Below are 24,743 nucleotides of genomic sequence, written 5' to 3'. Positions count from 1 at the left end.
GAACTTTTACTTTAACAGGGAATAAATATTGTGCCTTGTATACTAGAATATACACATTATACACACAAAAGTATATATATATATATATATATATACATATATATATATATATATATATATATATATATATATATATATATATATATATATATAAAAATAAAAACCACAGGCATGGGAAGCACAAATAAAACATCGTAAATCACCCTGAAAAACAGTTACATTCCTCCACAAGATCCCCAATTAATACTTTAAATGGCCCGAATGGCACCAGAACATCAGATGAAATGTGTTTTGAATTTTGTTCCAGCAATACGGTGCATTTAAACTAAAAGCAGATTTACTTAGCTCTGTGGAGAACCTAGGAACATCAAGAGTTAACCAATCCTGTAAATGGGTTTGGCAACTCAGGTGCCTATAATTCAACAACAAAGTTAGATAAAACTGACATTTACGTAGGGCCTTGTAAACATAAAGGGAGTAATGTCGAAATCTATGGGTCTTTAGCAAAGAACAGCAAACTTTTGATACAAGATGCAGTGATGAGTATCAAAACTGTAACCTTTAACAAAATGAAGGGCGCTATGGTAGATTACATCCAAAGGTATAAGAGTCGTAACAGCTGCACTTTGAAAAATAATATCACATTAATCAAGAACAGATTCAAAGGTTGGCACGATTTGTTTCTGGACTTTTTCCACATTTTGTTACATTTCAGCCTTATTCTAAAATGGTTTTTCCCCCTTCATCAATCTACACACAATACCCCATAATGCAAAGCAAAAACAGGTTATTAGAAATTTGGGGAAATGTATAAAAAACTGAAATATCAAATTTACATAAGTATTCAGACCCTTTACTCAGTACTTTGTTGAAGCACCATTGGCAGTGATTACAGACTCGAGTCTTCTTAGGTATGACTCTACAAGCTTGGCATTCTTCTCTGTAGATCCTCTCAAGCTCTATCAGGTTGGATGGGGAGCATTGCTGCCCCTTCTAATTTCAGGTCTCTCCAGAGATGTTTGATCAGGTTCAAGTCTTGGCTCTGGCTGGGCCACTCAAGGTTCTTCAGGGACTTGTCCCAAAGCCACTCCTGCGTTGTCTTGGCTGTGTGCTTCGGGTCATTGTCCTGTTGGAAGGTGAATCTTCGCCCTAGTCTGAGGTTCTGAGCGCTTTGGAGCAGGGTTTGATCAAGGATCTCTCTGTACTTTGCTCCGTTCATCTTTCCCTCAATCCTGACTAGTCTCCCAGTCCAGGCCCCTGAAAAAGATCCCTGCAGCATGATGCTGCCACCACCATGCTTCACCGTAAGGATGGTGGCAGGTTTCCTCCAGACGTGACTCTTGGCATTCAGGCCAAAGAGTACAATCTTGGTTTCATCAGACCAGAGAATCTTGTTTCTAATGGTCTGAGAGTCCTTTCGGTGCCATTTGGCAAACTCCAAATGGGCTGTCATGTGCCTTTTACTGAGGAGTGGCTTCCATCTGGCCACTCTACCATAAAGGCCTGATTGGTGGAGTGCTGCAGAGATGGTTGTCCTTCTGGAAGATTCTCCCATCTCCACAGAGGAACTCTGGAGCTCTGTTAGCGTGACCATTGGGTTCTTGGTCACCTCCCTGATCTTCGTCTGTTGTCTGTAGAAAGTCAGACCGAAATGCAGCGTGTAGGTTACTCATGACTTTTAATGAAGAAAATACGGTACATGAAATAACTGAAAATACGAAAACAACAAACGAGTGAAACTAATTACAGCCTATCTGGTGACTAACAAAGACAGGTACAATCACCCACGAAATACAACGCGCACTCAGGCTACCTAAATACGGTTCCCAATCCGAGACAACTAGAATCAGCTGACTCCAATTAGGAATCGCCTCAGGCAGCCAAGCCTAACTAGACACACCCCTAATAATACACACTCCCAATTAATACAACCCCAATACGAAATATAACATATAAACCCATGTCACACCCTGGCCTACCCAAACATATAACAAAAACACAAGATACAATGACCAAGGCGTGACAGAACCCCCCCCCTCCGCCTAAGGTGCGGACTCCGGGACGCACCTCAAGAGCATAGGGAGGGTCCGGGTGGGCGTCTGTCCATGGTGGCGGTTCTGGCTCGGGACGTGGACCCCACTCCATAAATGTCCTAGTTCCTCCCCTTCGCGTCCTAGGATAATCCACCTTCTCCGCCGACCATGGCCTAATAGTCCTCACCCTGATCCCCACATAACTGAGGGGCAGCTCGGGACCGAGGGGCAGCTCGGGACCGAGGGGCAGCTCGGGACCGAGGGGCAGCTCGGGACAGAGGGGCAGCTCGGGACAGAGGGGCAGCTCGGGACAGAGGGGCAGCTCGGGACAGAGGGGCAACTCGGGACAGAGGGGCAACTCGGGACAGAGGTGCAACTCGGGACAGAGGGGCAACTCGGGACAGAGGGGCAACTCGGGACAGAGGGGCAGCCCGGTACTGAGGGGAAGCCCGGTACTGAGGGGAAGCCCGGTACTGAGGGGAAGCCCGGTACTGAGGGGAAGCCCGGTACTGAGGGGAAGCCCGGTACTGAGAGGAAGCCCGGTACTGAGAGGAAGCTCGGTACTGAGAGGAAGCTCGGTACTGAGAGGAAGCTCGGTACTGAGAGGGAGCCCAGTACAGAGAGGGAGCCTAGTACTGAGAGGAAGCTCAGTACTGAGAGGAAGCTCAGACAGGTAGTAGGCTCCGGTAAATCCTGGCTGGCTGGTGGACCTGGATGATTAAGGTTGTCTGGCCGATCTAGAAGATCTTGGTAGACTGGCACTTCTGGCGGATCCTGGCAGACTGGCACTTCTGGCGGATCCTGGCAGACTGGTGACGCTGGGCCGACTGGCGGCGCTGGGCAGACAGGAGACTCCGGCAGCGCAGGAGAGGAGAAAGGCTCTGGCTGCGCTGAACAGGCGAGGCGCACTGGACGCGCTGGGCCGACTGGGAGCACTGGTGGCGCTGGACAGACAGGAGACTCCGGCAGCGCAGGAGAGGAGAAAGGCTCTGGCTGCGCTAAACAGGCGGGAGACTCCGATAGCGCAGGAGAAGAGAACAGCTCTGGTTGCGCTAAACAAGCGGGAGACTCCGGCAGCGCAGGAGGGGAGAAAAGCACTGGCTGCGCTGAACAGGCGAGGCGCACTGGAGGCCTGGTGCGTGGTGCTGGAACTGGTGGTACTGGCGCGAGGACACGCACAGGAAGCCTGGTGCGGGGAGCTGCTACCGGAGGACTGGTGTGTATAGGTGGCTCTGGATAGACCGGACCGTGCAGGTGCACTGGAGCTCTTGAGCACCGAGCCTGCCCAAGCTTACCTGGCTCGATGCCCACTCTAGCCCGGCCAATAGGAAGGGCTGGTATGAGTCGCAGCTGGCTCTGCACCCGCACTGGAAACACCGTGCGCTCCATAGCATAACACGGTGCCTGCCCGGTCTCTCTAGCCCAATGGTGAGCACAGGGAGTATGCGCAGGTTTCCTACCTGGCATAACTATTCTCCCTTTTAGCTCCCCCCCATAAATTTTTTGGGGTGACTTTCCGGTTTCCAACCGCGTCGCAGTGCTGCCTCCTCATACTCACGCCTCTCCGCTTTAGCTACTTCTATTTCCTCCTTGGGACGGCGATATTCTCCCGGCTGCGCCCAGGGTCCTTTTCCGTCTAATATCATTTCCCAAGACCAGAAGTCCTCATATTGCTGCTCCTCACAATTAACAGGGAGAGTAGGCTCAGGTCCGACTCCTGACTCTGCCACTCTCTCTCTGCGCTTTCCGCCGTTACCTAAGGTTTTCGCTCTGTATAGCCGTGCTTTCCTTTTCGATTCCATCCGTGTATAGCCCTCTTCGCATTGCTGTAGGGAATCCCAGGCGGGCTCTTGCACTAGCTCTGGGTCGGCCGCCCACCTGTCGATTTCTTCCCACGTCGTATAATCCCTGCTTCTGCCGTCCATATCGTCCTCCTTTAGCTCCTGCCAGTTCACACGCTGCTCGGTCTGTGAATCGTGGTGGGTGATTCTGTAATGATCTTCGTCTGTTGTTTGTAGAAAGTCAGACCGAAATGCAGCGTGTAGGTTACTCATGACTTTTAATGAAGAAAATACGGTACATGAAATAACTGAAAATACGAAAACAACAAACGAGTGAAACTAATTACAGCCTATCTGGTGACTAACACAAAGACAGGTACAATCACCCACGAAATACAACACGCACTCAGGCTACCTAAATACGGTTCCCAATCCGAGACAACTAGAATCAGCTGACTCCAATTAGGAATCGCCTCAGGCAGCCAAGCCTAACTAGACACACCCCTAATAATACACACTCCCAATTAATACAACCCCAATACGAAATACAACATATAAACCCATGTCACACCCTGGCCTACCCAAACATATAACAAAAACACAAGATACAATGACCAAGGCGTGACAGTATTGGGTATATGTTGTGAAATTGTTACATATTACTTGTTAGATATTGCTGCACTGTCAGAACTAGAAGCACAAGCACTTCACCACACATGCAATAACATCTGCCAAACATGTGTATGTGACCAATAACATTTGATTTCATTTCGTGTGCCTTTCCAAATCATATCCAATCAATTGAATTTACCACAGGTGGACTCCATTTATGTTGTAGAAACATCTCAAGGATGATCAATGGAACAGGATGCACATGACCTCAATTTCGAGTCTCATAGCAAAGGGTCTGAATACTTATGTAAATAAGTCTTTAAAAAAACTGTTTTAACTTTGTCATTATGGGGTATTGTGTGTAGATTGAAGAAGTAAAAAATATGGCTGTAATGTAACAAAATGTGGAAAAAGTCAAGGGGTCTGAATACATTCTGAATGCACTGGAGATTAAGTTTACAATTTCTATCAGATTGACCCCTGTGGTACACCTTTATGTACTTCAATAAATGCAGACTTAATAATCCAATCAATCACAATGGCCTGAGTTCTGAAACCATGAACAGGCGTCAGAGCTCAGGCCTATCGATGACAACTTATTCAATAAAATGGCATGATCAACAGTATCAAAGGCTTTTGACAGGTCCACAAACAAAGAAGTACATTTATTTTAGTGTCTAAAGCATTGACAAGATCATTAACAACTAAAGTGGTTGCTGTAGTAGTGCTCTGCCCACGCCTAAACCCTGATTGGTTTACATTCAAAATACATTTCTCAGATAGAAAAAGCAAGTTGTACATTTACCAAAGATTCCAGAATCTTAGCTTTTTAAAAATATATTTGTATTTATTATTTCACCTTTATTTAACCAGGTAGGCCAGTTGAGAACAAGTTCTCATTTACAACTGTGACCTGGTCAAGATAAAGCAAAGCAGTGCAACACAAACAACACAGGGTTACACATGGGATAAACAAACGTACAGTCAAAAACACAATAGAAAAATCTGTATACAGTGTGTGCAAATGTAGTAAGTTTAGGGAGGTAGGGCAATAAATAAATAGGCCATAGTGGCAAAATAATTACAATTTAGCATTAACACTGGAGTGGTAGATGTGCAAAAGATGAACGTGCAAGTAGAGATAATGGGGTGCAAAGGAGAAGAAGAAAAAAATATGGGGATGAGGTAGTTGGATGGGTTATTTACAGATCGGCTGTGTACAGGTGCAATGATTGGTCAGCTGCTCTGACAGCTGATGCTTAAAGTTAGTGAGGGAGATGTAAGACTCCAGCTTCAGTGATTTTTGCAATTTGTTCCAGTCATTGGCAGCAGAGAACTGGAAGGAAAGGGGGCCAAAGAGGAGTTGGCTTTGTGGATGACCAGTGAGAAATACCTGCTGGAGCGCGTGCTACGGGTGGGTTTTGCTAAGGTGACCAGTGAGCTGAGATAAGGTGGGGCTTTACCTAGCAGATACTTATAGATGACCTGGAGCCAGTGGGTTTGGCGATGAATATGTAGCGAGGACCAGCCAACAAGAGCATACAGGATGCAATGGTAGGTAGTATATGGGGTTTTGGTGATGTGATGCTAGACAAACTTTTATTCCATCATGCAACCTTGCAAGGTTTTCACTGTTGAGTAATATTCTCACTTTTGGATGGGATGCATTGCTGCAATTATTTAAACCCAGGAATAAGGCATCATGTCAAGATCTGCCCATCTGCACAAGACACTTGAAATAACGCCAACATTGAACTTGCCCACGTGTTGACACTGACATCATGTAACAATGTGCAAAGAATGGGGTTGAAATGAAGGTAATTGTGCAAAATCCAGACATGAAAAATTGCTGCGAAAGAAACAAAAGTGTTGTAGATCAAAAATGTCAACACAGGAGATAGAAAGCAAGTTTTCTATGCAATTTGTTTAGTTTTTTTTATGATACATGAATTTAGCTGGACGATTTAGCATAGGTAGTTAGCTAGAATTTGCTCGCCAGCTAGCCCAGTGCTGCTAGCTAACTGTAGCTAACTAGATAGAAAACGTTAGCTGGAGTTTTTGTTGGGCCTACCAAGTAGGCTAGCTAGTTAGCATCTACATCTAGACTTTCCGTTCAATCTCTTGAGTTTTTGGGGATTAGCTAGCACGCTAGCTAGCTAGTTTTCTAACCTTGACTTAAGCTAAAGCTGGCAAGTATGCTATGATTGCTGCTAGCTAACGTTACCTGGGCTCAATAGTCTTCCCTGAACCTTTATCTCACAGCATCTGTTACCCAAGTGTGTTTTGTCAGTAGGCCTATATATTTGTTTAATCTAATAATTAATTATTAATCTAACAATAAAAATCCTTCTTATTTTGTTAGAAATGTAATGTCTTTTTACATATTGCAAAAAAGTTTACGAAAGTAGAAGCTCATCTTTTCTTTGTAGGTATTTTCACTTGAAAATGAGTAGTAAGTAATTAATAAGGCACTAAAGTAATACTGCAAGAAAACTTATACTGCAAGAAAAATAATACTGTGGCTAAGAAAATAACTTTTTGGCCTGAATACAAAACATAATGTTTGGGGAAAATCCAACATAACACATCACGTATTACCACTCTTCATATTTTCAAGCATGGTGGTGGCTGCATCATGTTATGGGTATACTTGTCATCGGCAAGGACTAAGGAGTTTTTTTAGGATAAAAAGAAAGGTAATAGAGCTAGGCACAGGCAAAATCCTAGAGGAAAACATGGTTTGGTCTGCTTTCCCTCTGTAGTGGCTTACGGTCAGATGCCGAGCAGTTGCCATATCGGTGATCCAACCGGTCAGGATGCTCTCGATGGTGCAGCTGTCAAACTTTTCGAAGATCTGGGGACCCATGCCAAATCTTTTCATTTTCCTGAGGGGGAAAAGGTGTTGTCATGCCCTCTTCACAACAGTCTTGGTGTGTTTGGACCATGATAGTTTGTTGGTGATGTGGACACTAAGGAACTTGAAACCCTCGACCCGCTCTACTACATCCCCATCAATGTTAATGGGGGCCTGTACGGCCCTCCTTTTCCTATAGTCCACGATCAACTCCTTTGTCTTGCTCACATTGCACCACACTGCCAGGTCTCTGACCTCCTCCCTATAGGCTGTCTCATCGTTGTCGGTAATCAGGCCTACCAGTGTAGTGTCATCAGCAAACTTAGTGAGAGTGTTGGAGTCGTGCTTGGCTACGCAGTCGTGGGTGAACAGGGAGTACAGGAGGGGACTAAGCACGCACCCCTGAGGGACCCCAGTGTTGAGGATTAGCATGACAGATGTGTTGTTGCCTACCCTTACCACCTGGGGGCGGTCTGTCAGGAAGTCCAAGATCCAGTTGCAGAGGGAGGTGTTTAGTCCCAGGGTCCTTAGCTTAGTGATGAGCTTCGTGGGCACTATGTCTTTGAACGCTGAGCTGTAGTCAATGAACAGCATTCTCACATAGGTATTCCTTTTGTCCAGGTGGGAAAGGGTAGTGTGGAGTGCGATTGAGTCATCTGTGGATCTGTTGGGGTGGTATGCAAATTGGAGTGGGTCTAGGGTTTCCGGCATGATGGTGGTGGTGTGAGCCATGACCAGCCTTTCAAAGCACTTCATGGCTCACCGACATGAGTGCTACGGGGAGGTAATCATTTAGGCAGGTGACCTTTGCTTTCTTGGGCACAGGGACTATGGTGGTCTGCTTGAAACATGTAGGTATTACAGACTCGGTCAGGGAGAGATTGGAAATGTCAATGAAGACACTTGTCAGTTGGTCCGCACATGCTTTTGAGTACACGTCCTGGTAATCCGTCCGGCTTGAGCACATAACTTGTAAAAGACACTTACATGCCATGATTTAGACTTTCATCATAACCCTTTTTACGGTCTGTTTATTATGTTATGTCAATAACTGAAAGGATCATTTATGAAGAATGACAACAATCTTTCATTGCAGTCTGGTTTCTTTATTTACTTTCAACAGCAAAACATTCCAAAATGTGTATTCATTTGAAAAATGTAAATCAGTTATCATCTCCAGTATCATCACAGAGTCTATTTCGTAAAATGTTGTCGACATTCACATAGCAGTTATTTTGGTGGTGTCGGAGGCGGAACTGTGTTAGAGCTGTCAAATCCACAAGAGGCTCCTAGCATTATAACTAAAGCGGACATTGCCATTGGCTGCACGCAGTCGCATTAACAGAAATGATATACAGCCTTGTTTACAAGTTTGAACACTGGAATGTAAAATGTAATCTACACCTCGATTAGGATGATAGAGATCCTCATTATTTAGTTGAATGATTTTTCAAGTTGAATGTAATTATTTCTACATAGTCTACACTTTCTTGTCTTGAACTAAATCGAGGGGGCGGGTGTGGCTTCGTGACCATAATCACAAGAGCAGCTGCTCACCGATTTGACAGCTGCAACGCAGTTCCACCTCAGACACCACAAAAACATCCGGTATCGCCAGTTAACGCTTGATCTGATTGATTCTATGCTTTATTGATGATACTGAAGATTATACCATATATACTGCCCTGTAGATAATCATTGCATTCTGCAATTAATTGTTTTATTTATTATGGATCCCCATTAGCTGCTGCCTGGGGTTCATCAAAATTAAGGCAGTTTATACAATAAAAACATTACAACACATTCACAGATTTCACAACACACTGTGTGCCCTCAGGCCCCTACTCCACCACTACCACATATCTACAGTACACAGCAGACAGGGTATAGGCCAGGATGGTCCACCATGTAAAAAGTCTGTTCTGGCCCTGCATCTTCTGGTGACCTATTGGAAAACGTACAACAATGATATTAAGATTACTTTTGTTTTGATTACAAGACAAAGTAACCTACACACCTGTGGAAGTTATCTACACCCTTCCTATCAGCCAATCAGGACTGTGTATGTAAATATATCATTTCATATTCAAATTTGATTCTTAACTTCCACACGATCAGACTGAGCATTTCAGTGGAGACTCAGGGAAATAAATGATAAAAAATATATTTTGGCATTCTATTTAAAAAAATAAACACACAGTGAATTATTAGACAAAGTGACGATTAAAAAAAATGTAATTAAAAAGACTGCTTTAAAATGAGTAATTAAAAAGATTTGATTTGTAGAACAACTTGTATGATCACAATTGATATTTTCTGTAAATCTGGTACCCCCACCCCACTTTGATCAAATTAATTTTAGAATACTTTGGAAAAGGTTTAACATTACATTACACACAGCTTCATTTCAAGTAAACATTTCCTCATTATAAAACACCAAAATTCAAACAATAGGACAAGGTCGTCCCTTTTTATCAGTGAAGCATTTTTACAGACGCCATCACACCAACCATCATCACCATATCATCTACTAATTCTTTCCTCAGTTCACCTCATCCAGTTCCTTCTACATCCAACACCAACAGAATTAACAAACTTACTAATACTACGTTACATGTCCCTATACTCTATACATGGGCCATGTGCATTTTCTGCTGGTGTATTCTGAGGTAGCTCCTCTCTGAGAACCTCTTCCCACAGTGCGTACAGGCGAACGGCCTCTCTCCCGTGTGGACCTTCAGGTGCATCTTCAGCTGGTCCTGGCGGGAGAACCTCTTCTCACACTGGGGGCAGCTGTGGGGTTTCTCCCCTGTGTGGACCCTCTGGTGCCTCTTCAGGTTGGAAGAGTCGGAGAAACTGGCCCGGCACAGTTGGCAGCCGAATGGTTTCTCCCCCGTGTGCATCCTCTGGTGGATCTCCACCTGTTTGGGGAAACTGAAGGCTTTCCCACAGAATGAACACGGGAAGCGCTTCTCTTTGGCGCTGCCACCTTTACTGACTCCATCTCTATTACTCTCATTTGTCAATGGGCTTGTGTAGCCATTTGGTGTTGAGGAACTGGCATTGTCTGAGGTCTGGTTTAACATTAGGATAGTGTCAGGAGGACAAAGGCCAGGGAGTGTCTGTGTTGTCGCAGGGTCCATGTTCCAGTTGATAGATCCTATAGAAGGCAGGATGAAGGCACCGCCTGTTTGGGGGTCAACCTGAAGTGCCATCAGTCTCTCTGAATCACAACTATAGGAGCAGGATGGAGCATCGTTAGCCGAGTCTGTGTCTGTTCTCGCCAGCCGAATAGGGACACCTCCAAATCTACGTCTCGCCCTGGTCTCAGCCAGTCTGTTGTCATGGAGACTAAGTTCGGAAGTTGTTTTGTGTCCGACTGTCTGTTTATGGTTGTGGTTAACAGCGTTGTTCCCCAGCCCAGAGTTGAGGACGCTGTCCCATCCACTGACTTCCACTATGTCGCCTCTGGTCCTCGCCTGCTCAGTAATGTTGTCCCCAGGCCCCTTGGCTGCACCTTCCTGGTAGGGGGAATCCAAGATGGCTACCCAGTCTCCTCTGTTAGCCTCCAGCCAACCACCTGCAGGAAGAGGTTAGAAAACAGACTTTACAAACATGGCAGAGAAAACTCTACATATGGAGTCTATTATCTGGTCAAGTTCATACATTGTGTGTTTTTGTATGTAAGCACAAGTTGAATTGATTTAATTTGATGAATGAAGAAAATGAAAAAAATTATAGCCAGGTGGTATTCCCATTGAAGATCTATTACTGTATGTAGGCTATATGTATTTCTCTCTTACCTTGCTCCCCCATCTTTAGTTGACTCAGCAGGTCAATACTCTCTGGTTCATCTTCTATTGTCTCCTCTTTGACTATCAGCAGATCAGGCTTCCCATCCTCCATGTCTACTGACTGTAAGAGATACAGAGTGAGAGGATGTTGGATCAAGAAATCTGATACGAGCATCCTGCTATGAAGCAGCTTCTGATTGGGCAATGAGGGATTTCTATGAGTACTATGCAAACATGTTAGTTGATTGTATTACTTGATACTCTTTAATGGTTTGATAATTCAAAGACATGGTCCCACACTTCATACAAAATGAATTAAGACCAGGACCCGTATCCACAAAGAGTCTCAGAGTAGAAATACTGATCGAGGATCATGTCCCCACCTGTCTACATAGTCTTATTCATTATGATCTAAAAGGCTAAACTGATCCTAGACCAGCACTCATGCAATGAGAGGCTTTGTGGATCCGAGCTCTGACCTAATATCATGCAGACAGTAGTTTACAGTGGGCTCACCTCAGTGATGCTGTATGTGGTCTTGTGCTGCTCAGCTGGTTCCTCTGTGGGTTCAGGAGGAGGTGTAGTCTGGTTGTCCTCCATGACCATGTTCCCCATACCCTCCTCACTCCCCTCATCCTTCACCAAAAGCACCTCTGGGCCCTCCTCCTCCTGGAATAGACAGGTGATACAGATTACACAGACATACACTCCCTCAGGTATATACACACAGATAATAAACACACTTTCAACATGGAGTGTTTACCCATCCCCACTACGTTTGAGTCCTATACTGTAGTTACAGAATGACTTCATTGTCCCCCACGATGAAATCGGAGAGAAACAATTCCGGCTCAAGAAATTATTTTCAAGCTTTGAGATAATTGAGACGTGGAATGTGTATGTGTGCCAATCAGAGGGTGAAGGGGCAAGACAAAAGACGTAAGTGCCTTTGAAAGGGGCATGGTAGTAGGTGTCAGGCGCACCAATTTGAGTGTGTCAAGAATTGCAACGCTGCTGGGTTTTTCACGCTCAACAGAATGGTCCACCACCTGACATCCAGCCAACTTGACATAACTGTGGGAAGCATTGGAGTCAAAATGGGCCAGCATCCCTGTGGGATGCTTGTAGATGACTTGTAGAGCCCATTCCCCTACAAATTGAGGTTTTTCCATCACTTTACTTACAGTGCCTTACGAATGATCCAACGTTGACCTAAATGACTAATGATGATAAATACAATCCACCTGTGTGTAATCAAGTCTCCGTATAAATGCACCTGCACTGTGATAGTCTCAGAGGTCCGTTAAAAGCGCAGAGAACATCATGAAGAACAAGGAACACACCAGGCAGGTCCGAGATACTGTTGTGAAGACGTTTAAAGCCGGATTTGGATACAAAAAGATTTCCCAAGCTTTAAACATCCCAAGGAGCACTGTGCAAGCGATAATATTGAAATGGAAGGAGTATCAGACCACTGCAAATCTACGAAGAACTGGCCGTCCTTCTAAACTTTCAGCTCATACAAGGAGAAGACTGATCAGAGATGCAGCCAAGAGGCCCATGATCACTCTGGATGAACTGCAGAGATCTACAGCTGAGGTGGGAGACTCTGTCCATAGGACAACAATCAGTCGTATATTGCACAAATCTGGCCTTTATGGAAGAGTGGCAAGAAGAAAGCCATTTCTTAAAGATATCCATAAAAAGTGTTGTTTAAAGTTTGCCACAAGCCACCTGGGAGACACACCAAACATGTGGAAGAAGGTGCTCTGGTCAGATGAAACCAAAATTGAACTTTTTGGCAACAATGCAAAACATTATGTTTGGCGTAAAAGCAACACCCTGAACACACCATCCCCACTGTCAAACATGGTGGTGGCAGCATCATGGTTTGGGCCTGCTTTTCTTCTGCAGGGACAGGGAAGATGGTTAAAATTGATGGGAAGATGGATGGAGCCAAATACAGGACCATTCTGGAAGAAAACCTGATGGAGTCTGCAAAAGACCTGAGACTGGGACGGAGATTTGTCTTCCAACAAGACAATGATCCAAAACATAAAGCAAAATCTACAATGGAATGGTTCAAAAATAAACATATCCAGGTGTTAGAATGGCCAAGTCAAAGTCCAGACCTGAATCCAATCGAGAATCTGTGGAAAGAACTGAAAACTGCTGTTCACAAATGCTCTCCATCCAACCTCACTGAGCTCGAGCCGTTTTTCAAGAAGGAATGGGAAAAAATTTCAGTATCTCAATGTGCAAAACTGATAGAGACATACCCCAAGCGACTTACAGCTGTAATCACAGCAAAAGGTGACGCTACAAAGTATTAACTTAAGGGGGCTGAATAATTTTGCACGCCCAATTTTTCAGTTTTTGATTTGTTAAAAAAGTTTGAAATATCCAATAAATGTCGTTCCACTTCATGATTGTGTCCCACTTGTTGATTCTTCACAAAAAAATACAGTTTTATATCTTTATGTTTTAAGCCTGAAATGTGGCAAAAGGTCGCAAAGTTCAAGGGGGCCCAATACCTTCGCAAGGCACTGTAGATTTGTGTGTATTAAGTAGTTGTTGGGGAATTGTTAGATTACTTGTTAGATATCACTGCACTGTCAGACTAGAAACACAAGCATTTCGCTACATTCGCAATAACATCTGCTAACCATGTGTATGTGACCAAGAAAAATTGATTTGATCTTAGTGTTCCTAATTGTGTTTCTAATTTTTTGTGCTCTCGGTGTAAATATTTTGAGGGTAAATAAGTCAGCTGTGACAAGTCAAAAGCCATCATTAGTTAAACCTGACTAAACTATTTTGAGGTGTACATTAGGTGTTTGTTAGTGTGTGGGTGTGTAATGTATATTTAGTAAGTGTATATTGATTAAAAGGTAAAACTACTGTCGTGTGTATGCAGAATAGGGTGAGATCATATGTGATGTATACTAAAGAGAGTCTCAATGAGTCTTAGAATGAAAAGTCCCATTTTGTGTTTATTAAACATAAACAAGTTTTGAATACACCATCTGAAAACCACATACATGTCAACTACAATTCTGCATGAACTTGATAAACTACTTTCATTTTCTCGTTAAAAGCATCTTGGGAAAAACATCAAGTAGTTTAATGAAAGTAATAATAGGCATTTAAAATAGGCATTTGTGAACATCATATAACTTACACAGTACAAACGCAATATGTTAGACTTTTTAGGCTTATATGCCTTATATCACACAACCCTCTTAGTTGTTGCAGAAAAGGACACACTACTGCTGTTTAGTTTTTTATTTCGTATTTTATTAGGATCCAAAATGAGCTGCTGTTAAGGCAGCGGTGACTCTTCCTGGGGTCCAAGCAGAAAACACAACAACAAATAAAATACATGATATACATAAATATATACTGAACAAAATTATAAATGCAACAATTGTATAGATTTTACTGAGTTACAGATCATATAAGGAAATCACTTAATTGAAATACATTCATTAGGCCCTAATCTATGGATTTCACAACTGGTCACAGATACCTTCATAAAAATGGACCTCAAGAGCTCATTATGGTATTTTTGTGCATTCCAATTGCCATTGATAAAATACAGTTGTGTTCGTTGTCCGTAGTTTATGCCTGCTCATACCATAAGCCCACCGCCACCATGGGGAACTCTATTCACTATAGCAGCCCACACGATGTGATCTGCAGTTATGAGGCCGGTTGGACATACAGCCAAATTCTCTAAAAACAACGTTGGAGGTGGCTTATGGTAGAGAATTGAACATTAAATTCTATGGCAAAAGCTCTGGTGGACACTCCTGCCGTCAACATGCAAATTGCACGCTCCCTTGAGACATCTGTGGCATTGTGTTGTGTTGTGCAAAACTGCACATTTTAGAGTGGCCTTTTATTGTCCCTAGCACAAGGGGCACCTGTGTAATGATCATGCTGTTTAATCAGATTCTTGATATGCCACACCTGTCAGATGGATGTATTATCTTGGCAAAGGAGAAATGCTCACTAACAGGGATGTAAACAAATTTGTGCAGAAAATTTGAGAGAAATAAGCTTTTTGTGCGTATGGAAAATGTTATATTTTATTTCAGCTCATGAAACATGGGACCAACACTTTACATGTTGCATTTATATTTTTGATCAGTGTACATACATACATTTACATTACAATTGAGTCATTCAGCAGATGCACCCATCCAGAGTGACCCACAGCAAGTGCATTCATCTTAAGATAGTCAGGCGAGACCACATATCACAGTCGTATCCCAACCACGTATCATATGCATAATACAATACGTAATTCAATACAAAATGAATAGAATTGTCTGTGTGTCTCTTTACAATCACTGTTGTACTTTCATCTGTTTTTTTAATTATCTTGAGTTACCTGGGGTGGCAGAGAGTTCAATTTAGTCATGGCTCGATTTAATACTGTGTGTTTCCCAGCCTATGTTCTGGACCTGGAGACTGACGAGACCTCCGGTTGCATGCCTTGTGTGATACAGATAAGTTACTGTGTGCCAACTGCTTGAACAGATAGTTTGGTACCTTCAACGCATCAACATCTCGCACAAAGACCAACAGTGACGTAGTCAATCTCTCCTCAACTTTGACATTCGCCATCTGTGTACATGTAAGTGCAAAACCTGCTGCTCTGTTTTGGACCAACTGCAATTTGCCTATGTTCTTCTTTGCCGCACCTGACCACACAACAGGAAAGTAGTCTAGGTGCAGTTTAGTCTCTTCAACTTGCTCAATTGCCACATTTTTCAATAATAGATCCAAATGAGGTTTAAGGTTGAGCCAGTGATTTTTAACCAGAAATTATGATTTTAGTTTGAGATATTTAGCACCAGACTACTGCTAGTTACCAAATTCTAAAACTGACTGGAGCTCTATGTTAAGGGTGTCAGTTATTTATTTTGCACCAGCAGTGTATTCTGTTGAGTCGTCGTTGTACATGGACAAACAGGCTTTATTCAAAGTCAGTGGAATGTCATAAGTCAAACACAGAAAACAATAATGGTCCAAGCCGGCTGCCCTGCGGTACACCGCACTAAATCAAATTTGCATTAGAGAGGCTTCCATTAAAGAAAACACACTGTTCTATTGGATTGATAACTGTCCATCCATAAGGCAGAGGATATTAATCCATAACACCTATGTTTTTTCAGCAATATGTTATGATCAAAGTCTAACAAAACAACTCCCACAATCTTCTTAACAATTTATTGTCATCAGTCATGTCAGTGCCGAGTATGTTGAGTGCCCTTCCCTATAAGCATGCTGAAAGTCTGTTGTTAATTTGTTTTCTGTAAAATAACATAGTATTTGGTCGAAGGTGCTTTGCTATTTTTGGGCAGCGGAATGACCTTTGCCTCCTTCCAGGCCTGAGGGCACACTGTCTTCTAGGCTTAGATTGAATGTCTAGGATAGGAGTCACAATATATTCCGCAACAAACCTCAGTAATTTACCATCCAGGTAGTCAGTTCCAGGTGGTTTGTCCTTATTTATAGATCACACTTAAAAATTAAATCTCTTCCACACTAACTTTGCAGGATTCAAAGCTACAGCGCTTGTCTTTCATAATTTAGTGTGTTATGCATGAATATGAAGGCTCAGCATTTCTTGTTTGCATGTCATGCTAATCTTGTCAACAAAAACGTTATTAAAGTAGTTGGCAATATCAAAGGGTTTTGTTATGAATGAGCCATCAGCCTTAATGAAGGATGGAGCCGAGTTAAAGGCATTAAAGCTAAGAAATCCAAAGCTTTTTATTATAATTCTTTATATAATTTATCTTTGTTCCATTGTATATAGTTTCTTCTTCTTTTTGTTTAGTTTAGTTACATGATTTCTCAATTTGCTGAATGTTTGCCAATCTGCTATGTTTCCAGACTTATTTTCCATTCCCTTAGCGTACAGGCGAACGACCTCTCTCCCGCGTGGACCTTCAGGTGCCTCTTCAGATGGTGCTGGTGGCAGGACCGCTTCTCACAGTGGGGGCAGCTGTAGCGTTTCATCCCTGTGTGGACCCTCTGATACTTCTTCAGGGTGCCAGCTTCGAAGAAGCGCATGTGATACTGTGTACAGCTGTAGGGTTTCTCCCGTAGGGACCCTCTTGTGGATCTCCACCTTCTGGGGGCAGCTGAAGCCTTTGTTACAGAACATGCAGAAGACCAGTTTTCTTTACGATTGCCTGATGTGGCTCCGACTCCCTGAGCCTGAGCTCTAGGCATGTCGTTTGAGTTAAATACCTGATCGAAAAGGACATGGCCCCATCGCGGTGGACACTGGATCCCTCAACACGTTTCGTGACATTTATCGAAGCTTTCCCTGTAATCTAAGAAATCTCTGCCCTGTGAGTGTCTGTCACCTAGGTGATTATCTGCATTCCATGTTGTAGGAACTTCACAGTCACTTCATCTACGACCAGACCCTCCCCTTTCTTATCTTGGCACCCTTCAGAGTATACACTACTACTGTACCGGTTCCAGTCCCCTCTAAATCAGTCTGTGTCTCTAAACCCAAGTGCATGTTGCCAGGGTCCTTCACTGTAGTGAAAGAACAAGCAGGATCACCACCACCAGTTTCTAACGTATCACCATCCCCATGGGAATGAAATGTCCTCTGGCTCTGGTGAAATACCAAGAGGACAGCCCAGTCTCCCCAGACCCAGTCTCTCTGAGTCTGATCTGTGGTCAGATCCTGTGTGTAAGGGCCTGTGTGTTACAGTTAAAGCCTGGGTGTCTGTTTCTGATTTGAGGACGGCGATCTGCGTTCCACTGACCTCCGTCATGCTGCGTCGGGTCCTGGGCTGCACTGGGGTGGTGGTGGGGTCCTCTGTGGCAACTGGGGTTGCTCCAGCCACTCCAGTTTTGATGTTTCTGCTGTGCAGTGGAGCTTGCTCTCCTCCAGACCTTTCCAGCTTGACCCCAGGACCTGCAGTCTCTGCATCTGCATACTGACACAAGAAGAGAAGAGGTTATTACTGGTACATGAGTACAATTGGATAACAATGTCCTAGGGAAGTCTCACAAGCTCCCCTATGGCAGATGTGCATGTAAGCAAGTAAATAGCTGAGTGGAGACTTTCTGAAATAAATCAGCCACATTTGATTTACAAAGTACTTGTAATTATTAATGCAACAATGTTACCCTAACCTCTATCACGTGCTGGGTTAATGTTCCACTCCCCTCATCAACAGTGATTGGTTGGTCATCTCTCCATGTATCGTGTCCCGCTGGGTTCTCAAAGCGCCTGTGGCCTCCAGTGAGATGTCCTTCACCTGAGAAAGTGATTGGGGGAAAATAGGTTGTTAGGTTAGCTATTGTCTACTCAAAGGTATATAGACCCCTTTCTGTGTTTGCAAACATTGCTGCACGAGGGCGACATGCACAATTTGGTTGCAGAACACGGCGGAGTTGTCATAGAACGCCGCCCACCCCCCCAAAAAATTATCTATTTACATATTTCTTATGAATGCATTGCAAACTACTTTTGGATTATAAGGCTCATATGAATGTCCTGCTTAATATAACATTTGTGTCATCATCTCAAATCAACTGCATTATACTTTTAAAAAAACACTTCAACTTGGCCCAGTAAAATGGCTCTTTGGCTAACTTTGCTACAGCCTATGTGAACGAACATCAGCATTCAGGCTAACAACTGCTCCATCCAAAGTAGACATTGTACAAAGATCACAACCAAATATAATGTTGGTGACTGTTCAAGCAATAATCAAAACAACACTAAGTGTACGACAACCCAAAAATATATTGCTGTGGTTACAACAACCAATGAATGTTTCTTTGTGGCGCTGACTGATGACTGGGTGACCTGCTTTTATTCTGCAATCTGCATCCAAAAGCTGTGCGCATCTGGTTAGAATATTCAGGGTTGGGTAGGTTACTTTCTAAATGTAATCGGGAATGAGTTCCCTGTCCAAAATTGTAATCAGTAACGTAACTTTTGGATTACCCAAACTCAGTAACGTAATCTGATTACTTTCAATTACTTTTAGATGACTTTCCACTTAAGAGGCATTAGAAGAAGACAAAAAGGAATATTACCAATTGAACGACATCATTTTAGTAAATACTTTCTTAACACGTATTTTTCTTAAAACTGCATTGTTGGTTAGGGGCTTGTAAGTAAGCATTTCACTGTAAGGTCGGTGCATGTGACAAAAAAAAAACATTTAAATTGATTTAACAATGACATTCTAGACGATTATGTACTTCCAACTTTGTGGCAACAGTTTGGAATAAGCCCTTTCAAGTTTCAGCATGACAATGCCACTGTGCACAAAGCGGTCCATATAGAAATGGTTTGTCGAGATCGGTGTGGAAGAACTTGACTGGTCTGCACAGACCCCTGACCTCAACCCCATCAAACACCTTTGGGATGAATTGGAACGCCAACTGTTAACCAGGCCTACTCGCCCAACATCAGTACCCTATCTCACTAATGCTCTTGTGGCTGAATGGAAGCAAGTCCCAGCAGCAATGTTTGAACATCTAGTGGAAAGCTTTCACAGAAAAGTGGAGGCTGTTATTTATTATTTATTTATTAAACCCTTGTTTTACCAGGTAAGTTGACTGAGAACACATTCTCATTTACAGCAACGACCTGGGGTATAGCTACACCCCTACTCTTACGATAAGTGCCATGGGATCTTTAGTGACCACAGATAGTCAGGACACCTGTTTAACGTCCCATCTGAAAGATGGCACCCTACATAGGGCAATGTCAAGCTGAGGGAAGGGATTGGAAAAATGTAACCACTTTTGCTATGGATGCAAGGACTGACCATCCATTATATCACAATTCTAGTTTTAACCATGTTTTGAGTCTATATAGTGTTTGTTTACATTTACTTTGTTTACAAATATTGGAATAAAACAATTGTATATGTTTGGTTCTGATTGGGTTAGACAGTTGAACTAAGCTCATGAGGCAAAGGGGGACCAACTCCATATTAATTAGAGGTCGACCGATTAGATTTCAAGTTTTCATAACAATCGGAAATCGGTATTTTTGACACCGATTTTGCAGATTTTTAATTATTTTTTTACACCTTTATTTAATCTTTATTTAACTAGGCAAGTCAGTTAGGAACACATTCTTATTTTTAATGACGGCCTAGGAACGGTGGGTTAACTGCCTCGTTCAGGGGCAGAAAGACAGATTTTCACCTTGTCAGCTCGGGGGATCCAATCTTGCAACTTTACAGTTAACTAGTCCAACGCAATAACGACCTGCCTCCTTGCACTCCACAAGGAGACTGCCTGTTACGCGAATGCAGTAAACCAAGGTAAGTTGCTAGCTAGCATTAACTTGTTATGGCTGCAATCCCGCTAACGGGATCGATATGACAACTACCAGTGAAAATAGAGGGCGCCAAATTCAAACCACAGAAATCTCATAATTACAATTCCTAAAACATACATGTGTTTTATATCATTTTAAACTTAATCTTCTTGTTAATCCCACCAAAGTGTCCGATTTCAAATATGCTTTTCAGAAAAAGCATTACAAACGATTATGTTAGGTCTCCACCAAATCACAATAAGCACAGCCATTTTTGGCGTATTAAATTCACTAGTTCCAAAAACATCAAGTGATTTTGCATAGCCACATCGTTTCAACAGAAATACTCATAAATGTAGATGATAATACAAGTTATACACATGGAATTTTAGATATACCTCTCCTTAATGCAACTGCTGTGTCAGATTTTTTATTTAAGTTAACAGAAAAAGCAACCCATGCAATAATCTGAGATGGAGCTCAGAACAGAAAATACATAATTAATGTTTCCTTACCTTTGATGAACTTCATCAGAATGCAGTCCTAGGAATCCCAGGTCCACAATAAATGCTTGATTTGTTCTAAAATGTCCGTTATTTATGTCCAATTAGCTACTTTGGTTAGCGCGTTTGGTAAACAATTCTAAAGTCACAAAGCGTGTCCACTATAACGTGACGAAATGTCCAAACGTTCTGTAACAGTCAGTAGAAACATGTCAAACGATGTACTGAATCAATCTTTAGAATGTTGTTTACATATATATTGAATAACGTTCCAACCGGAGAATTAGAATGACTTCAGATGACCGGTGGAACGCAGGTCCTTCCCCTGTGAACGCGCATGGTGAAAGCATGGTCAACTCGTGGCAGTGGTGACCATTTCCTGTCTCATTCGACCCTCCTTCACATTAGAGTCATCAGACAAAGTTCTATTGACATCTAGTGGAAGGCGTAGGAAGTGAAAACTCATCCATATCTCGCTGTAATTTCAATGAGAGCTTGGTTGAAAATCTGCCACCCCCAGAACAAAATACAAACAGGAATTGGAATTTATCACGTTCTGTTATACTCACAGACATAATTCAAACAGTTTTATAAACTTCAGAATGTTTTCTATCCAATACTACTAATAATATGCATATATTAGCAACTAAGACTGAGGAGCTGGCCATTTACAATGGGCACCTTTTCATCCAAGCTACTCAATACTGCCCCTGCAGCCATAAAAAGTTCAACTTAAATTATAAAAAACAATCAATCAATCATAATCACCAGTTAACTACACATGGTTGATGATATTACTAGATATTATCTAGCGTGTCACGCGTTGCGTATAATTTACATTTACATTTACATTTAAGTCATTTAGCAGACGCTCTTATCCAGAGCGACTTACAAATTGGTGCATTCACCTTATGACATCCAGTGGAACAGTCACTTTACAATAGTGCATCTAAATCTTAAAGGGGGGGGGGGAGGGAATACTTATCCTATCCTAGGTATTCCTTAAAGAGGTGGGGTTTCAGGTGTCTCCGGAAGGTGGTGATTGACTCCGCTGTCCTGGCGTCGTGAGGGAGTTTGTTCCACCATTGGGGGGCCAGAGCAGCGAACAGTTTTGACTGGGCTGAGCGGGAGCTGTACTTCCTCAGTGGTAGGGAGGCGAGCAGGCCAGAGGTGGATGAACGCAGTGCCCTTGTTTGGGTGTAGGGCCTGATCAGAGCCTGGAGGTACTGAGGTGCCGTTCCCCTCACAGCTCCGTAGGCAAGCACCATGGTCTTGTAGCGGATGCGAGCTTCAACTGGAAGCCAGTGGAGAGAACGGAGGAGCGGGGTGACGTGAGAGAACTTGGGAAGGTTGAACACCAGACGGGCTGCGGCGTTCTGGATGAGTTGAAGGGGTTTAATGGCACAGGCAGGGAGCCCAGCCAACAGCGAGTTGCAGTAATCCAGACGGGAGATGACAAGTGCCTGGATTAGGACCTGCGCCGCTTCCTGTGTGAGGCAGGGTCGTACTCTGCGGATGTTGTAGAGCATGGTTGAGAACGACAGGGTGTCGTCCAGGATCACACCAAGGTTCTTAGCGCTCTGGGAGGAGGACACAATGGAGTTGTCAACCGTATAATCTGACTGAGCATAAAAGCATTAAGTATCTGACTGAGCGGTGGTAGGCAGAAGCAGGCGTGTAAACATTAATTCAAACAGGACTTTCGTGTGTTTTGTCAGCAGCTCTTCGTTGTGCGTCAAGCATTGCGCTGTTTATGACTTCAAGCATACCAACTCCCGAGATGAGGCTGGTGTAACCGAAGTGAAATGGCTGGCTAGTTAGCGCGCGCTAATAGCGTTTCAAATGTCACTTGCTCGCTCTGAGCCTTGGAGTGGTTGTTCAAGGGTGGCTGTTGTCGATGTGTTCCTGGTTCGAGCCCAGGGAGGAGCGAGGAGAGGGAAGGAAGCTATACTGTTACACTGGCAATACTAAAGTGCCTATAAGTTCATCCAATAGTCAAAGGTTAATGAAATACAAATGGTATAGAGAGAAATAGTCCTATAATTACTACAACCTAAAACTTCTTACCTGGGAATATTGAAGACTCATGTTAAAAGGAACCACCAGCTTTCATATGTTCTCATGTTCTGAGCAAGGAACTTAAACGTTAGCTTTCTTACATGGCATATATTGCACTTTTACTTTCTCCAACACTTTGTTTTTGCATTATTTAAACCAAATTGGACATGTTTCATTATTTATTTGAGGCTAAATTGATTTTATTCATGTATTATATTAAGTTAAAATAAGTGTTCATTCAGTATTGTTGTAATTGTCACTATTACAAATAAAATAAATTGGCCGATTAATCGGTATCGGCTTTTTTGGGCCTCCAATAAATCGGTAATGGCGTTGAAAAATCACAATCGGTCGACCTCTAATATTAATGCCCATGATTTTGGAATAAGATGTTCGACAAGCAGGAGTCCACATACTTTTGGTCATGTAGTGTAGTAATCTGGGGAATTATTGCATACTGTCCAAAAACTGACCCAAGACCAAATTCTGGTTAATACATCTGAACACATATGCAGAGGAGAACCGGGCAACAGGCACCGAGTTATATGAAGACAAGAACGGGGCGACAGCCCCCGCCTTCTGCAAAATGTACCTCTTGCCATTCCTCTGTACCGATCAAGGATCTTGACACTACTGGTACGACTGGCGAGGGTGCGCTCTCGAATGGTCCTCTCTGCGCGTTCCCGTGCCACCTTCAGGTCCAGTAGCTGTAGTTTCCTCCGCAATGCCCTGTTTTCTTTCTGGCTTTGAGTTATTTCCAGACGAAACACTGCATAGTCGTTGTCTACGAGTGTACATATCTCTGCAACGGCTGCATTCGCTAGCATCTCCATAATGGAGGCTATTTGAGTGTGAAAGCCCAAACCGTTAAAGTTATCCATTGGCATTGTTAGCTGATGTTAGCAGCTAGCTAGCGTTACTTAGAAAACATATATCAAGCAAGTCCTGTCTCCAACACGAATTAAACGGCTTTCAGTTAAAATATTAATATGTTTTGTTCCCGTGTGTTAATAAATGTCTTAAGTAACAAAAATAAAACACTAACGTGGGAGTTGTTCTTGGTCAATGTTCACTTCCGTTTACACATAAGAGAAAGGATCTTATTGGTTCGCGTCATTGCTCAAAGGGCGTGGTGAAATGAAAAACGTATGCGAGCTGTTTGAAATCCAAATAAGGTACTGCTTATTACGTTACACATTAAAGCGCCAATCAGTGTTTGAAACAATAAGGGAAGTCTCATCTTCTGTTTCTGTAAAAAGCTTAGGGATAGGGTTGGAAAAATGTAGCCGCTCTCAAATTCATAGACAAAGCTAAGGATGCAAGGGCTGACCAGCCACTCGGGCGCAACGGTCTAAAGCATTACATCTCAGGGCAAGCGGCATCACTACAATTCCTTGTTCGAATCCAGGCTGTATCACATCCGGTCGTGATTGGGAGTCCCATAGGGCAGCGCATAATTGGCCCAGCGTCGTCTGGGTTTGGCCGGAGTAGGCCGTCATTGTAAGAATTTGTTCTTAACAGACGTATTTCAAATAAAATAAAAATCAATGATATCAAAATTCTAGTTTTAACCATGTTGATGCGATATCGTTATTGTTTACATTTACTTTGTCTACAAATATTGGAGTAAAACAATTTTATATTTTGGGTTCTGATGGGGTTAGACAGTTGAACTAAGCTCATGAGGCAATTCTAAGTTATATTATTCAAGAATCAATGGGTACATATTCATTTATGAGAACAAAATGCATGTAGAAACTGCAGATTGCCCCTTTAAAGAGAA

General features: G+C 42.9%; 1 protein-coding gene across 1 annotated transcript; it reads right to left on the bottom strand.

The window, feature by feature from the left end:
- Positions 1–8,383: 8,383 nt before the first annotated feature.
- Positions 8,384–24,098, bottom strand: LOC124001632 (zinc finger protein 777-like). Its single transcript, XM_046308599.1, has 6 exons — positions 23,553–24,098; positions 18,248–18,372; positions 17,875–18,048; positions 11,591–11,743; positions 11,084–11,195; positions 8,384–10,860 (listed from the first exon to the last, which is right to left on the bottom strand). Exons 1-6 carry the CDS (start codon positions 23,845–23,847, stop codon positions 9,908–9,910), a joined length of 1,812 nt encoding a protein of 603 aa, XP_046164555.1. The 5' UTR covers positions 23,848–24,098; the 3' UTR covers positions 8,384–9,907.
- Positions 24,099–24,743: the final 645 nt, after the last annotated feature.

The sequence above is a fragment of the Oncorhynchus gorbuscha genome, linkage group LG17 (genome assembly GCF_021184085.1).
Source record: "Oncorhynchus gorbuscha isolate QuinsamMale2020 ecotype Even-year linkage group LG17, OgorEven_v1.0, whole genome shotgun sequence".
NCBI classification, from domain to species: Eukaryota; Metazoa; Chordata; class Actinopteri; order Salmoniformes; family Salmonidae; genus Oncorhynchus; species Oncorhynchus gorbuscha.
Note: the sequence above shows the minus strand (reverse complement) of the source record. Positions and strands in the feature narration are given on the sequence as shown.

Bases quoted from the DNA above. Each gene is read 5' to 3' on its own strand.
- LOC124001632 (XM_046308599.1), bottom strand. From the start codon at position 23,847: ATGCCAATGGATAACTTTAACGGTTTGGGCTTTCACACTCAAATAGCC. The intron at 11,744-17,874 runs GTCAGTGGAACG...TGTCTATTCCAG, and splicing joins CCCGACGCAGCATGACGGAG to GAGGAGGAGGGCCCAGAGGT. The intron at 11,196-11,590 runs GTGAGCCCACTG...TATCTCTTACAG, and splicing joins CCACATACAGCATCACTGAG to TCAGTAGACATGGAGGATGG.